The following is a 15024-nucleotide window of genomic DNA, read 5'->3' on the forward strand; positions in this document are numbered from 1 at the left end:
ACTAGTGGGTGTCCAGAACAAGAGCTGGATTGATGGAAGTGCTTTTGTCCCACTCTGCAGGCTTGATGGATGTAAACTCACCGACAGTTGCTGTGCAGATCTCTCCACTGTTCTCTCCACATGCCAAATGCTGGTAAATCTGAGTTTACAGATGTCTAATCTGAAAGATTCTGGAGTGAGACTGCTGTGTGAAGGCCTGAGTCACCCAAACTGCAAACTAGAGAAACTTGAGTAAGAATGTTCAGATGTGCAAAATGCTATTAGATAATTGCTAAATGTCTTTGCTGTGGTTTTTTTAAATTTTAATTAAAAATAGCCATAACACCCTCTGTCTCTTAGATAAGGGTCAGTCTGGAAGAAAGTTCAACAGTTTTTAGACTAGAACCTGCATTGGCCTCTGAACTTATTTTATTGCATAAATTTATGTTTATCCCTCAGCGATGCATTTATGATATTAACTAGGCCACCTCCAATAATCTCCCTGCTAGATAGAAGCAGCCAAGTCAGACAAGTGTGTTGCAAGCACCTGGCTTTTTTTGTGAACAATGAGAATCAAGTAAGATGCAGCAGGGACAGGATCACTTGATGACGACAACAACAACTACAACTACAACTACAACAGCAACAAAGATTTCCAAAGTGGCTTACAAGGATACATAATAAATAAATAAAATGGCTCCCTGTCCCCAAAGGGCTCACAATCTAAAACGAAACATAAAATAGACACCAGCAAGTCACTGGAGGTAGTGTGCTGGGGGTGGATAGGGCCAATTACTCTCCCCCTGCTTTATAAAGAGAATCGCCATATTAAAAAGGTGCCTCTTTGCCCAGTTATCAGGGGTTAATATTGATTAATATTAATATTGATTCCTCAAACTATGTAGAAGACATTAAACAGGAATTTACTGTAGTTCGTGATCGGTCACAGAATGGGCAAAGTGACATATGTCTGGTGAGTCATCAAAGGCGACTTATACCTGGCAATTTTCAGATAAAGAGGGTGGAATAGCTGGGGCTTTTTCTGGAGGCCAGATCTGTTCATTTATCGGTGCACCCAGCCCTAGCCAGCCACATGCCCCCACAGCTGACGCCTCTGTCTGCTCGCTTATCCCTGTGATCTGCACCACAGCTAGGGATGAAAGTGGGCCATGTGCACTCTGCCCTGTCCACACAGATACAAGGTTGGGGATGAGTCCATCGCACAGTGGGAGAGCATCTGCTTTGCCTGCAGAAGGTCCCAGGTTCAATCGCTGGCAGCATCTGCAGGTAGGGTTGGGGAAGACTCCTAATTGACACCTGGAGAGCCACTGCCAGTCAGAGCAGACAATACTGAGCTAGATGGACAAATGCTCTGACTTGGTGGAAGGCAGTTTCCTATGTTTTTCCTATGTCCTCCTCAGGTGTACCATACGTTCTTTTCCAGGAGATGTAGTGGTATGGTGAGAAGCCCCATGTTGTCCATATCACTCATGCCTCTCTCTTTCAGGTTGTGGGACTGTGACCTGACCCATGCTGGCTGCAGGGATCTCGCTGTCCTTCTCGGGACCAGCCAGGCCTTGACCGAGCTGAAGCTGAGTGAGAATTCTTTGCTGGGAGATCAAGGAGTTGAGCTGCTGTGTCAAGGACTGAAACATCCCGACTGCACGCTGCAGAGCCTGGGGTGAGTAGCCAGGTGGCTTCCTCTGCGGGCAGAGACCGGCAAGACCCCTTTGCTGATACAGGAGAACTGCAACCTGAATGTGCAGGAATAGTAGCCTCATCCAGATGTTACGGAACCGCCCTGCTGTCGCCATGTACAGCGAGGTGAAGGGGGAGCAAGTCCCACCCCTGCCGCGTCAATCAGGATCGCGCCCCTCTGCTCACATTTACAGCGGGGCTTGTCTGAAGAGGGGAAAGCCCAGTGTGTGACACAGCAGGCACTTCCGCAATTGCAAGACCAGATCAGTCCAGTCTTGCAATCACAGAAATGCTCCCCCTTCACTCACCGTACACAGCTACAGTGGGGCAATGCCATAACGTCTGGATGAGGCTATTGAGACGCTGGCGCCTGGTGCTTATTTCTCCTTAACCTGCTGCATCTGCTCGCATAATAGCATCTGCGCATATGCAATCACTTTCAAATCAGGCTGAGTTAATCTTGTTCATTTGAAGGGTTGTTGCCTTTATACCATGACCAGGGCACATGGTAGTTCTCTGAACTGTGCATGGTTATCCTGATGAGGGATGTAAACACCTGGCTCTGGTTGCCAGCTGCCTCTTCCTTTCAGGGATTGCCACTGATTGCAGAACAGCCCAGCTCTCCATACTGGACCGTGGACGCTGCTTGTTTCCGGTTTTGAAACTCGAGGATCACTTTCCGTTCAGATACCTGAACTTACTTTGAAATGTTTGATATAGCATGGCGATTTCGTGTAGCATAATGCTTTGAAGAGTTAAGCATGCCTAAAGCCATTGAGATTAATCAGTTTGAACACATCTAACTCAGCACTGGACTGTAGCCTTAATTGCTTTTCATTTCAGAGTGGCTTGAATATTGCACAGAATTCAGCCTTACCTACCTCACGGGGCTGTTGTGGGGATCAAAACGAGATGGCCCTGTGTAGGGCTGCCTTGTAGGGATGTGCCTGAACCGATTCAACACCCATATCCGAACCAGTTCAGCAGGGCAGGGATCAGGTCCTTTAACAAGCAGGTAGGCAGGTCCTTACCTGCTCCTCAGCTGGCCCGCCTTTTCTGGGTGCAGCGCTTGCTTTTTCAAAAGGCCGTGCACGGCTACAGCACTGCTTCCAGCAGCCTGTGTGTACCAACAGTGCTGCCGCCACACGCGGCCCTTTGAAAAGCGAGTGCCCTGCCTGAGAAAGCGTGGGGTGGCAGAGGAGCAGGTAAAGACCTGCTTTTTAAAGAACCCAATCCCCGCCCCACCCACGGCTGCCTGAGCCGGTCCGGGCACATCCCTACTGCCTTGGACACCTTGAAGAAAATGTAGGATTAAAATGTAATCAATAAGCAGCGTCCCCTTTAGCAGGGATTCCCAGATGTTGTTGACTACAGCTATCATCACCCCCAGCCAAAGGCCACTGCAGCTGGACATGCTGGGTGTTGTAGTCGACATCTGGGCATCCCTGTTACAGGGAACGCTGCCAAAAAGAGTTGTGGGAGAATGAGACCCAAGAGAAGGGTCCTCTTGTCAATCTGTAGCATAGTTTAGGCTTCCATCCTTCACAGAGAAATTACTCACAATGCTCATGGCCAGAAAGAAAGAGCAAAGGCTGACTGAATAACAGACGTGTATTTCTGTCACCGTAACGGCACACTGAGTGCCAGGCACTAAGCCGAGAACTTTAATAAATGTGCATATAGCCTGAGCCACCCCATCACTACAGCTGAGATCTGATTGCCTGGAAATATATGGCCCGCTCTGGGAGATGCTCTCTGGGTGTGTGCTGGATTCCTCTGGCCAGGCTCCTTCCTATAACCAGACACGTTCTTCTCTCTCCTTCACTGATCACGGGCATGTAAAGTTTGCTAGCAGACCCTGTTTCTGTCACTTAAGCTGGCTGTGCTCACCCGAGCACAGTGTTCGAGTGGTGTTCTTTCTCGGAAAGGCTCTTGTGTCAATTTTTACACACTTCAGGTTAAAGGTTGTGTTTTTCCACAAGGCAAATCCTCTCCATCAAAGCCAGGTTTAGATTTTCTGGAAATCTTCTCTACTCCTTCTCCTGAATTCCTTCATGCAATGGCTGTAAAAGCTGTGGTGTACTGAATCAGTTCAGACAGCAAAGAGGATTTGAGTGGTGTTGATCCAGGCTCAGCTGGTGGCCCCATTTCCCAACAGAACAGTAAACCCAAAGGAGGGGTGTGTGAACAGCACCTGAGGCACTCTGGGAAGCTGTGAGCTGGCACCATTGGCAACAGTCATGTGAACCAATAATATTGCCTGGTGTGTGAAGTAGTGGTTATGACACAGAACGGATTCACTTGGGTCCATTTCCAGAGGGACGGAAACTGACAGAACGGAAATGTTTTCCTTCTTGTGCCATAATGCAAACCGGAACCAGCTCATCTTGGTTGCAGTTTGAAGTACAAACAGCACAAACCAGTGTGATTGGATTCAAAAGAAGGACAACAATCTACAAAGAATCCAATAATACACCTAAATTCACAATTGTATGATGGCACATCCTATAATTTACTAGCAGGATATGTGCAAAGTCTCATCAATATCTGGAGTTGTACTAAGATTCTGAAAGGAAGTAATTCATTGAAGTATAAGTATCATTATATCCAAATTTGGATGTTACACCCAAATAATAATGAAGTTGTAGCCAATGATTCACCATTCCCAAAAGGTGGAATAAAGACACATAAGCGTTCTTGTTAATGTTCAAGATAATGATAAATTCCCCAAAAAGGATATCTTCATTTGTCCTAAAGGCACCCCAAATGCATTTCGACTGAAAATAGTCTTCTTCAGTGGCTGTTGTTTTGCACTCTGGTGGTATTTTTTTTGTAACTTGTTTTGGCTATAAACTGTATTACACCAGTCATCTTAGTTCCGATATTGTGGACCATGCTGTGGATACCCATTGTCCTTCCTATGTTGATGAATTATTTCTTTTTGGAATCTTCATACAAGTCCAGATATTGATGAGATTTAACTTTGGACATACCCTGCTAGTAACTTTCAGCCACATAGGAAGGTTGTATGGTTTTTTAAGCTCATTAAGTCTTAGCTCATTTAGTCTTAGAAGCCATGAAATCATGTGTGTTTTCTGTTTTTGACATCTGTATTTACAGTTTATAATAAATGTGCCATCATATAATTGTGAATGTAGGTGTCTTACTATATTTACATAGCAGTTTTATTGGATTCTTAGTAGATGGTTGCAGTTTGAAGTACACCAGCAGCAAAGCTTCAACAAGAGGCTCAAAGAGAACTAATCATTCTCCTTAATGTAGGTTGGAAGACTGTAAGCTCACGGCTCCTGGCTGTCAGGCTCTTGCCTCTGTTCTGGGCACCAGCCAAATGCTGACAAAACTGCACCTGGGAAACAATGGACTGGGAGATGCAGGAGTGAAGCTGCTCTGTGAGGGACTGAAACATCCCAAGTGCAAACTGCAAACTCTATCGTAAGTTGGAGCTGAGTGACTCCTGGCTACGTCCTCTCGCTGTTTACTCTGTCCTGAGTAGTCTTTGGGAGATCAACAGGCCTGAAGAGCACTGCTTTGTTCCTTTGAGTGCTTCATGTTGCAGTATTGACCCTCCCCTTGGCTTCGTGCAGAGGGGAGGGCGATTTGTCCCAGCCACCCCGCACGAGGCCAGAAAAGGCAGCCCATTGGCTGGGAGTGGGCGGGGCTTGTGGGCCGTTTGCTCGGGCTGGCCCGCTCTAAGCCCTCATTCTCAAAGTTGTGGCCCTTTACCCAAAGTGAATCATGTCTCAGTGTCTTTTCTGGGGGACAACGGGGCTTTGTTCATTTCAAGAGAACACAGGAATACTACCTAGAATGTTTCTGACAGAGAGGAATAGAAATCTGATTGTAGACTTCAAATACCTATTTTTCAGATAGTCAACCCTCCCTTAACTGTACATTGATTTCTACATTGGCTGCAAATGGAAAGAAATTTACTTTATCTATCTATTTTTATACCGCCCCATCCAAAAGGCTCTGGGCGGTGCACAGGGACAAAACCCAACCCGTGACTCTATCATTTAAAAACAATCAATAAAAAAGCAAATAAACAGTTTAAAACCATCAAACAATTAAAAACAATTTATTGAACGTATTGCTGGAACATGTCCGGTCTGGGGGAGCCAGTTCTTTCATGTCAGCTTGCCATAGCATACTACAGGACGTTGGGGGTATGACCAGGCAGTGATTGAGCAACACAGATTTTGGGGTGTGTGTATTTGTCTTTTGCAGACTGGCTACTTGTGAGCTGACATCTGCCTGTTGTGGGGATCTTTCCTCTGTGTTGAGTGTCAGTCAGACATTGACAGAGCTGGTCCTGGAATACAACAAACTGGAAGACACAGGAGTGAGGCTGCTCTGTGAGGGACTCAAACAGCCAAACTGCAAACTGCAAATATTGGGGTGAGCAAGAGTTGGGTGCGTGGCGCTCTCTCTCTCTCTCTCTTTCTTTCTCATGTTTTGTTTTAAGCCTCTGTGTTGATCAGCACTACGAGGGACTGTGGCTTGCTGCATTTCCAATCATGAACATGGGATGCTGTGAAACAAGTTGCATCACAAGAGAAACAAAAGACTTTCCTCCCAGTCATGAAACTCACTGGGTGACTCTGAGCCAGTCGCATGTCTCTCAGCCTAGCCTACCTCACAGGGTTGTTGTAAGGACAAACATAACCATGTACACTTCTTTGGGCTCCTTGGAAGAAGAAAGGGATATAAGTGTAATAATTAATTAATTACTGGTGCATTTTGAAGATGAGCAATTGAAGCATATGGGGGAACATTAAAATTTATTTAAATGGCTTTAAAAAAAAAATCATAGTGATACGGATAATGATTGTTGGTTCTAAGAAGAGAAACATTTTTCTCTGACATAGCAGACAAAGAAAAGACAAAGGTGGAAAAGCCAGGCAAGAAGGGGAAGGGAAATTTGTGAGAACCATCCTCCTGCATTCTTAATGAGCTTTGGAGGTGGTGGCTCTCAGTGGCCGGTCCTGCTGGCTTCTCAGTTCTGTCAACCATTTCTGTTTCAACAGTGAGAAACGCCACTCCTAAAACAATGTGCTGTAGTCCTCTTTTAGGTTCCCAGTTACAGATTGAGGTTCAGGAGTTTAGTGTGCACTCATGTCTGCCTCCCCACTGATAGTAGAGCAGAGCCAACCAGTTTCTGTTTTCTCTTCCCTTCTAAAAAGGATCCTGGCAACAGCACTGCAACCACATAACAATACATAAGCCAGTTGGTGCAGTCTACCATCTGTGGGGATGAATGCCCATTGTGATAAGGTCTACACCCCAGGGATGGGGAATAGGCTCTATTTTCACTGCAAAACCTTCAGTTTTCTTTATGTTATCATGCTTTTATTGTCCTGACCATCAGGCCCATAGAAGCAAAATTAGCAATGGTGTTTTAAAATTTTTTAAAGCTTTTAAAAACACATAAACTACTGTAAAATTTTATCAGTCTTGTAAGCAGGATGGAAATGAAAATTGGCAGGAATGTCCTCCAAAGATTACTCCTCTATGGAGAGAATACAGCAACTTGTTCATAACCCTTTCCTCTGTGCAAAATGACTGCAATGTTAGCCTCATCATTTGGGGCTAGAGATAAAGAAGGGGTGGTAACACAGAGAAAGCAACGGTGCTAACGTGCAACAGTGCTATCACTTACTTTCCATCTTTAGGAGCAGAGATGTTGCCAGAAATCACCATGAGCATTTGTCCCCTGAGATGATATTGATGGCCAAAATCTGTGGGCCTTGCTCATGGACTATAAGGCAGTCCAGAGTTACTCGGACAGCCTTTGAATCTCATGCATGGGGAGGAGAGGGTGCACACACCCAGCATTTGTATGGCAGCACAGGTGATTCTGCTTGAGAACATGAAGGAAATGACTGCACAGCAGTACAGATTGCTACCTCCTCTGCATGAGGACTGGACTGGTCCTAGCTCTGGAGAGCAAGGGAAAGAGTGGTCTTTTCACACCAGATCTGATCTGATTCAACACAGCAATGAACAGAGTAGGGTAATTTAAAAAATCTATACAGGTTTTGACCCTGAGAAGGTGAAGCAGGCCAGTCACCTCAGCGTAAACCAAGAAGCATGTGTGTTAGCCGCTGAGCATGTTGGTCACTCCTGGGAGTGTCCAAGAGGAAACATGTGTAAACCGGAATGGCATGCAAGAATAAATGGGAGCTCCTTCCTAAATGTATGAACACAGACGGAATGTTTCAGCAGCTCTGCATAGAACAGGGAATGGGAGCTGTTCTGCGTTCTTGTATGGCAGTATGGTTCCATTCGAATGTTGGGGGAATGATGACTACTTCTAGCAGCTATAGATGGATCACTGAGCAAAACGCAGAAGGGAGAAGATAATCTTGTCCTTAATAAAGATGTTTTTTCTCTCTCTTCCAGGTTGGGGCAGTGCAATGCAACAGCTGCTTGTTGTGGGGATCTTGCATCCATTTTCGCCACCAACCAGGCTCTGATGGAGCTGGTTGTGGAATTTAACCCCCTGGGTGATTCAGGAGTGACGCTTCTGTGCCAGGGACTGAAGCATCCACGTTGCAAACTGCAGACACTAAAGCAAGTAGCAGCTGGGTTGCTCTGGGATGGGCGGTAGTGCTGAAGCCTGGCTTGGGCCTTTCAAATAAAATGAAAGGATCCTAGAAAGAAATGCTGCACCCAAAGCATGAGCCAATCCTTCTGAGCTCTCAAGAAAAATAACTGAGCAACCCATTGATGTTTCACTTGGTTCTGCTTCAGGTCACAAGGCTCTGCTTTTAGTTTTGGGGTATTTTTAAAAATGCTTTTATTAGTATTATAGAAACAGAAAAGGTTACATCTCTGAGAGTCTAACAAAACCATACAAACAGATATTATCTATAATCAACAACAAAAAGAACTCTGCTTTTAGGATGAAGGGCTGAACCAGATGATCAGAGGTCCCTCCCATCCTGACTCTCTGATTCTGTCCTCCTAATGCTCCAAAAGTTTAGCATACTTCCCTCCCATGATACTTAAATGCCCTAATACAACTAATAGCAGTGCCACTGCCAGTGTGGTCTGCTCCAGATTCAGAGTGTGAAGTTCCTCCAGCTCCTGGAAACTCCTAGGAATATGGGCTGACATGATGAAGAAAATTACTTAAAGTAGTTCCATTGGAATTAAAAGGAGAATTAGGCAATGCCTATCTTGGCCTTTTAATTTCAACGGGAACACTCTGAGTAGTGTTCTTCATCATGTCAGCGATGGAAACCAGTTTTCACTAATCCAGAGGAGCTTGTTAGAAGATATCCTCATCTGCCATAGAAAAAGATGAGGGTTCAATGAGAAAGCAACAGCATGTTATGTTGTCTGTTATATGCATAGCTCATATTTGAATACAATTGTGGGATGATCTGGGGAAACAGGGGAGGCAATCCTTCCAGCTTGTTCCTTTAATCAGAAAGGAAGTGAATACTGTGAGCTGTGAAGTTCTGGCATGCCAACTCTGCCAAACCAGAATTAAGTTCTTGGTACCAATGAAGTGGGAACTGGGAGGCCTAGAGTAATCAAGGACTTGTTCTAGTTTTGGAGTGAACCTAATATTTATTTATTTTTTTGAGTTATATACTGCCCTTCCAAAATGGCTCAGGGCAGTTTACAACAGAATAAAAGCAATTAAAACCAGTTAATTAAAATCAAAACTATAAAAACCAATTAAACATTCAAACAGTTTAAAACCCTGGAAAACCAGGGCAAACATCTAAAACAATTTAAAACAGTTTAAAAACCCTGGAAGGCCAGGCCAAACAGATAGGTTTTAAGGGCTCTCCTTAAAGACAGTAATGAACAGAAATTACGGATTTCTGCCGGGAGGGCATTCCATAGCCCAGGAGCAGCTACAGAGAAGGCCTGCCTCTGAGTCGCCACCAGATGCACCGGTGGTAACTGGAGACAGACCTCCTCAGATGACCCTAACATGCGGTGGGGAGCATGCAGAAGAAGGCACTCTCTAAGATAACTCAGACCTAAGCTGTTCAGGGCTTTAAAGGTACTAACCAGCACTTTGTATTTTGCCCTGAAACATATTGAGAGCTGTTTGTCTCTAATATGGCAACTGTCTGTCTCTCACAGCTTGTACAATTGTGACCTCAGTGCTGCTTGCGGTGGGGATCTTGCCTCTGTCCTCTGCAGCAGTCAGACACTGACAGAACTGCTACTGGGAGGCAACTCACTTGGAGACCTGGGAATGAAGCTGCTGTGTGAGGGGCTGAAACATCCAAACTGCAAATTGCAGAAACTGTGGTGAGAGCCAGCTGGATTCTTTTCTAGTCATGAGCACGTATAATACCTGGCATTGTGTTTTGTTATGGGTGCACAGTCCGGCTTTCATGATGAAATGATCTATCTTGTCCTATCCATGACTGTTTCCTTGGCTCTTGTTGAAATGAGTCTTTCTCCCCCCCCCCCCCGCCAGCCTAGTTTGGACTGTATCTGTTTTCACTAGAGCTCTTTGCCTCTGTGATCCCTCCCACACCTCCTCCAATCCACAGCTACATCATCTTCAAAGCAATGGCAACCTCTCCAACTGGCCCGATCTTGTCATCTTGGATGTTTCTCAAGGAAACTCCCTTCCTCCTCCCGTCCCACTTTTGTCCTCACTAAACCACAGGTGCCCTCTCTTCCTTCCCTCTCCAAGCCCATGTCCCCCTTTGCTATGTAAGACGTGGTCAAGCAAGGTGTGTGTTTGTGTGTTGCAGCTTGTGCGAGTCCGAAATCACAGCAGCTAGTTGTGGGGAGCTCTCTTCTGCTCTCAGCACAAACCAGATGCTGGAAGACATTGATTTATGGAACAACCAGTTGGGAGATTCAGGAGCGAGGCTGCTTTTTGAGGGGCTGAAACAACCAACCTGCAAACTTCAGATTTTGTCGTAAGAAATTTGCTTAATCAGAATGTATGATGTGTGATTTGCTTAATCAGAATGTATGATGTTTGCACATAACAATTTTATCAATGTGTGCAGATATTCTTTTTGCTGAGTGTTTGTTTTGTAATGTTAGTAAATGAGTAACAGTTAACACCAGGAGCTTTCCCAGACAGTGGGCTTTACTGCAAGGCTTTACTGTGAGTTCGAATTTGCCCCCCACAAAAGCTGATGCAAAAAGTGGATTTTTTTTAACCCCAGACATAAATCAGGCTAGTCTCTAACAAGCAATGAAAAACCTGAATCATGTGTGAAGTGCTCCCCAATATCTCGCATGGACTTCAGCGTGAATCTGACTGATGTGAGAACAGACACCCTCCATTCCAAATTAAAAGCCCCCTGTGGAAATGCTCTGGGTAATGATGAGAAGAAGATGAACATATTATTAAACTTTTCTGTACAACAGTCAATGAGGAATGGAAACTTATATCTTTTCTTCTCCATCTCCTAAAACCTGAGATACTCCTTAGGTGGCATTTCCTAGCGGATTCTATGTCATGAACATAGTGTGAACATACCAATAGCATGAAGTAGAATGAAAAAAACAAAGCAATGAATCTGAATTGTAAGAAAGCAGTAATATGTAACTGTTGTGTGTTGTTTTTTTAACAGAATGTGTAATTGCAAGTTGACAGCAGCTTCCTGTGGCGACATCTCCTCTGCTCTCTGCACCAATCAGAATCTGAAGGAGCTGCGGTTGGATGCGAATGAACTGGGAGATTCAGGGGTGATGTTGCTGTGTCAGGGGCTGAAACACCCCAATTGCAGACTGAAAAAAATAGGGTCAGTAGCAGCTAGATACTGGTTATGAAGCAGTTATTTATTTGTGATTGTGTTCTCCCAGGGACAGACATGTGCTTGACTTTAAAGGGAAAGTCTCGCATAAGGCAGCAGATGCAATAGTTTGAGTGATGGAATTCAAGCAGTGAATATGACTGCAGGTGAAGGGAATGTTTTTAGTTATACATGGACGTGAAAAGTTATACATGTGAGTGTGAGAGTGGGCATGTGCAGGTATTGATTGTGGACTGTTTGTGGACTGCATTCTGGGTCTGTTCCCAATAGACTCGATTAAAACTACCATGAGAAACATGTAGCTTTGTTACTTTATGTATAAAGATGGTGAGAAGAACCCCCAGGAAATCCTTTTCTTGAGCATCACAAGGTTTGGAACCCAGTATGTTTGTAAAGGATCAGACACCCTGTTATAATGGCATGTCTTCTTCCTTGCAGAGAACCCCAGTTGCTTCAGCTATACTGTGGGGTGGTGGAGGGTTGCCACCAGAAAAATTTCAACACCCCACCCCCGAGCAAACCTGCAAAGCCCAGAGTTTCTTGGGAGGAAGCCACACAAACTGCTTTAAGACCCCTTTTACTTTTATAGTGTACAGAGGTACCCTTAAGCTGTGAATGGTTTCTGTTGCAATGTGCAGGCACCATGAGCATTTTTCCTTCTTTTTTGTTCTCAGGTTGGACAGTGACCAGTTAACTGCAAAGACAGTGAGGATGCTGAGTGCCCTGAAAAAGATGAAGCCGGATCTCCTTATAGACATCTAGAGGGCAACAGTGAGATGGGGCAGGAACAGACAAGTAAAGAATACCAGGATAGCAACACTGGGGGGATTTCACTGAAGGGTGTCCTCTTTATGTATCAACAGAGACAATATTCTGGCTCCCCTTCCAGGTGGTAGCCAAACCAACAGGCAGGATGGGAAAGAAAAGGATATGACTCTTCCAAGATCCTCCTGGAGACCCTTCCACCTACTCCCACAGCTTGGAATTTCAGCTGCCAGCTTTCTTTATTGGTCTGGAGGCTAAATGTCTTTTGTGTGCTGAATAGAGCAGGATTCTTCATTGGCATCAAACCGAAGTGTGTCCTCCTGACTAATTGCTTATTGCACCCATGTGACACTCCAGCCAAAGCGGAATACTCTGCACGGTTCCCCCGGCACCATGTGAAGATTATCATTCTCACCATGCAGTGCTGCACTTTGCTTGGTGCTGGAGTGCTCCTTTAAGGGAAACGGAGCTGTCTTGAGCCTCTGCACTAAGTGGTTTTGTTACACCTGAAAAAACAACATTTTTTTTAAAAAACAAATGCACTACACTCAAGTTGGTTTGTGATCCAAAAGGTTTGCATGAAAACTGTGAAGCGAAGGTCATGTGCTGTGGTTTTATCCACCACCACCCCCGCCTGTCACCGCCTTATGAATGCTCTATATGTCCAAGTTGGTTTTGTGTTTGAATTGTGGAGCCTCTCAATTAGTTTGTGAATGGTCAGGAAGCTGTGTAAATCCATTGGGGCTTGTGTAGTCTCCTCCACCTGCCTTTCCCCCCAGTGTACTCTGGCCCAGACCTATTGGGGTTTTGGTGAAATGTATATCATACAGAGAGGATGCTTATTTTGCAGGGGGTCCCCCATAAGCTCATTAGGTCTAGAGTGCAAAATTTCCTAGCTATACATGCTATACAGCATCTCTGAGCTGAGGAGACAGTCACAAGCCAGCAAGTCAAACAGGAATTGAGAACAAGGCAAAGGTTACACCAAGCAGCCAGCCAGGAGAACCCTCAATATCAGGGAACCCTGATACTGAGGCAAGGCCTGCACTAGCCAGGAAACCTCCTGTACTTCCTGCTTCAGAGAGAGCCAATACTGATTCTTCAGAAACGTTCTTGCCCAGGGCTTAAAGACTAGAAACCCTGCTGCAGTGCATTGACCTGCCACAAGGGGCAGCAATGTGCATAACTTGGACCAGGCAGAACCGGACACCTATGAAAGACTGCAATGCATTCTGCGGAATCCCTTCTTTTTGACTTGCAAGAACAACTCTGTACACTGCTGCTGGTGTTATAGGTGCACCACAGGCAGTGAAATGATCAGGGAAGATGGCTGTTTGCCCTAGACAGTTGCTCTGGAGGACTAGGATCATAGGAAGCTGACGTATACAGTCAGACCATGGGTCCATCTAGCTCAGTATTGTCTACACAGACTGGCAGCAGCTTCTCCAAGGTTGCAGACAGAAGTCTTTCTCAGCCCAATCTTGGAGATGCCAGAGAGGGAACTTGGAACTTTTTGTGTGCAAATGCTCTTCCTAGCGCGGCCCCATCTCCTAAGGGGAATATCTTACAGTGCTCACACATGTCTCCCATTCAAATTAAAACCAGGGTGGACCCTGTTTAGCAAAGGGGACAATTCATGCTTGCTACCACAAGACTAGCTCTCCTCTCTCTTCACCTCCACCAGGAACCAGGGGCACACCTATCTGATTTGGGTGCCCAGACCTCCCAGCTGCAACTTCCCTCCCCGCACAAAGCCCCCCCCAACCTACTTTTGCAGGGCCTTGCCAAACCTCCATTTTTTCCCCTTTTACTACAGCCGTCACGCTGCCGAGGGGTAGCTGCTGGGGGTGAGCGGAGCAGTCCTTCTCTGCTCTTCCCCCTCCAACAGAGGCGGCAGCAGCAGCAGCTGGAGTGACACTGGGCCTGTCTGCTCAGGCCAGCCTCTTCTGCCAGCTGCAAGGCACACCTGAGAAATCATCGCAAGCCTGTCATGCCAGCACAGTTGAGAGATAGTTGCAAGCCCGTGAGGTCACAGCCTTGCAACAATCTCTCAACTGTGCAAGCACGCCTCACAGTTGGCAGAAGACGCTGGCCCGAGTGGACCGCCCCAGTGTTGCTCCGGCCACTGCAGCTGCAAAAGGGGGGATGGGGAGAGCAGAGAAGGACTGCTCTGCTCACCCCCCAGCAGCCACATCTCAGCCGCGTGGTGGCTATAATTAAAAAAAAACAAAACATGGAGGTGGGGCAGGTGCAGGACAGCTGCCAGAGGCCCACCAGCCATTTGGTGCCCCCCCCAAACATTGGAGGCCACGGACCGGGGCCCCAAGGTCTGGGGGTTAGAGCGTCTCTGCAGAAAGGGGCAGGCATTCCATTATCACAACATACAAAATGATTCAATACTGAATAACGAATGGGGTGGGGTGGGGGGAGCCATAACCTATCCAGAGCAGATCCATTAAACCACAGCAATACATAAATTCTTACAATGACCAGTAATTTCAACAGTCTTGTGCAAGAACCAGATGGACTGAAACTATAATAATTACAGATTTATTTATTTATTTGTTATTGATTTGTTTGTTATTTCTTCGTGTAAACCGCCCTGAGCCATTTTTGGAAAGGCAGTATAGAAATCAATTGAATGAATAAATGTATGAATGGATTTATAGTTATGAGGAACCAGTTTTATCTAACACTGTAGCAAATTATTGTAGGCTGGAAGGAATTTTCCTCTCCTTCCTGCCTCAGCCAGTTAATGCTTAACTCACTGACCAGTCCAAGTCAGCTCTGCAGTACGTAGAAGAATTTAGTG

At 45.6% G+C, this 15024-nt stretch overlaps 1 protein-coding gene across 5 annotated transcripts in view; it reads left to right on the top strand.

Annotated features, from left to right (window-relative positions):
• The window catches only part of LOC128328117 (ribonuclease inhibitor-like), a 31650-nt gene extending 16870 nt beyond the window's left edge, over positions 1 to 14780 (top strand). For all 5 annotated transcript variants that reach the window (XM_053257772.1, XM_053257750.1, XM_053257752.1 and 2 more), the window contains 9 exons: positions 61 to 231; positions 1487 to 1660; positions 4960 to 5130; positions 5923 to 6093; positions 8098 to 8268; positions 9802 to 9972; positions 10428 to 10598; positions 11265 to 11435; positions 12122 to 14780. In XM_053257772.1, coding sequence (XP_053113747.1) covers positions 128 to 231; positions 1487 to 1660; positions 4960 to 5130; positions 5923 to 6093; positions 8098 to 8268; positions 9802 to 9972; positions 10428 to 10598; positions 11265 to 11435; positions 12122 to 12209 — 1392 coding nt within the window. In that variant the 5' untranslated portion in view covers positions 61 to 127 and the 3' untranslated portion in view covers positions 12210 to 14780. The remainder of the gene's footprint in view (positions 1 to 60; positions 232 to 1486; positions 1661 to 4959; positions 5131 to 5922; positions 6094 to 8097; positions 8269 to 9801; positions 9973 to 10427; positions 10599 to 11264; positions 11436 to 12121) is intronic.
• Positions 14781 to 15024: the final 244 nt, after the last annotated feature.

The sequence above is a fragment of the Hemicordylus capensis genome, chromosome 1 (assembly GCF_027244095.1).
Source record: "Hemicordylus capensis ecotype Gifberg chromosome 1, rHemCap1.1.pri, whole genome shotgun sequence".
In the NCBI taxonomy this organism is placed as follows: Eukaryota; Metazoa; Chordata; class Lepidosauria; order Squamata; family Cordylidae; genus Hemicordylus; species Hemicordylus capensis.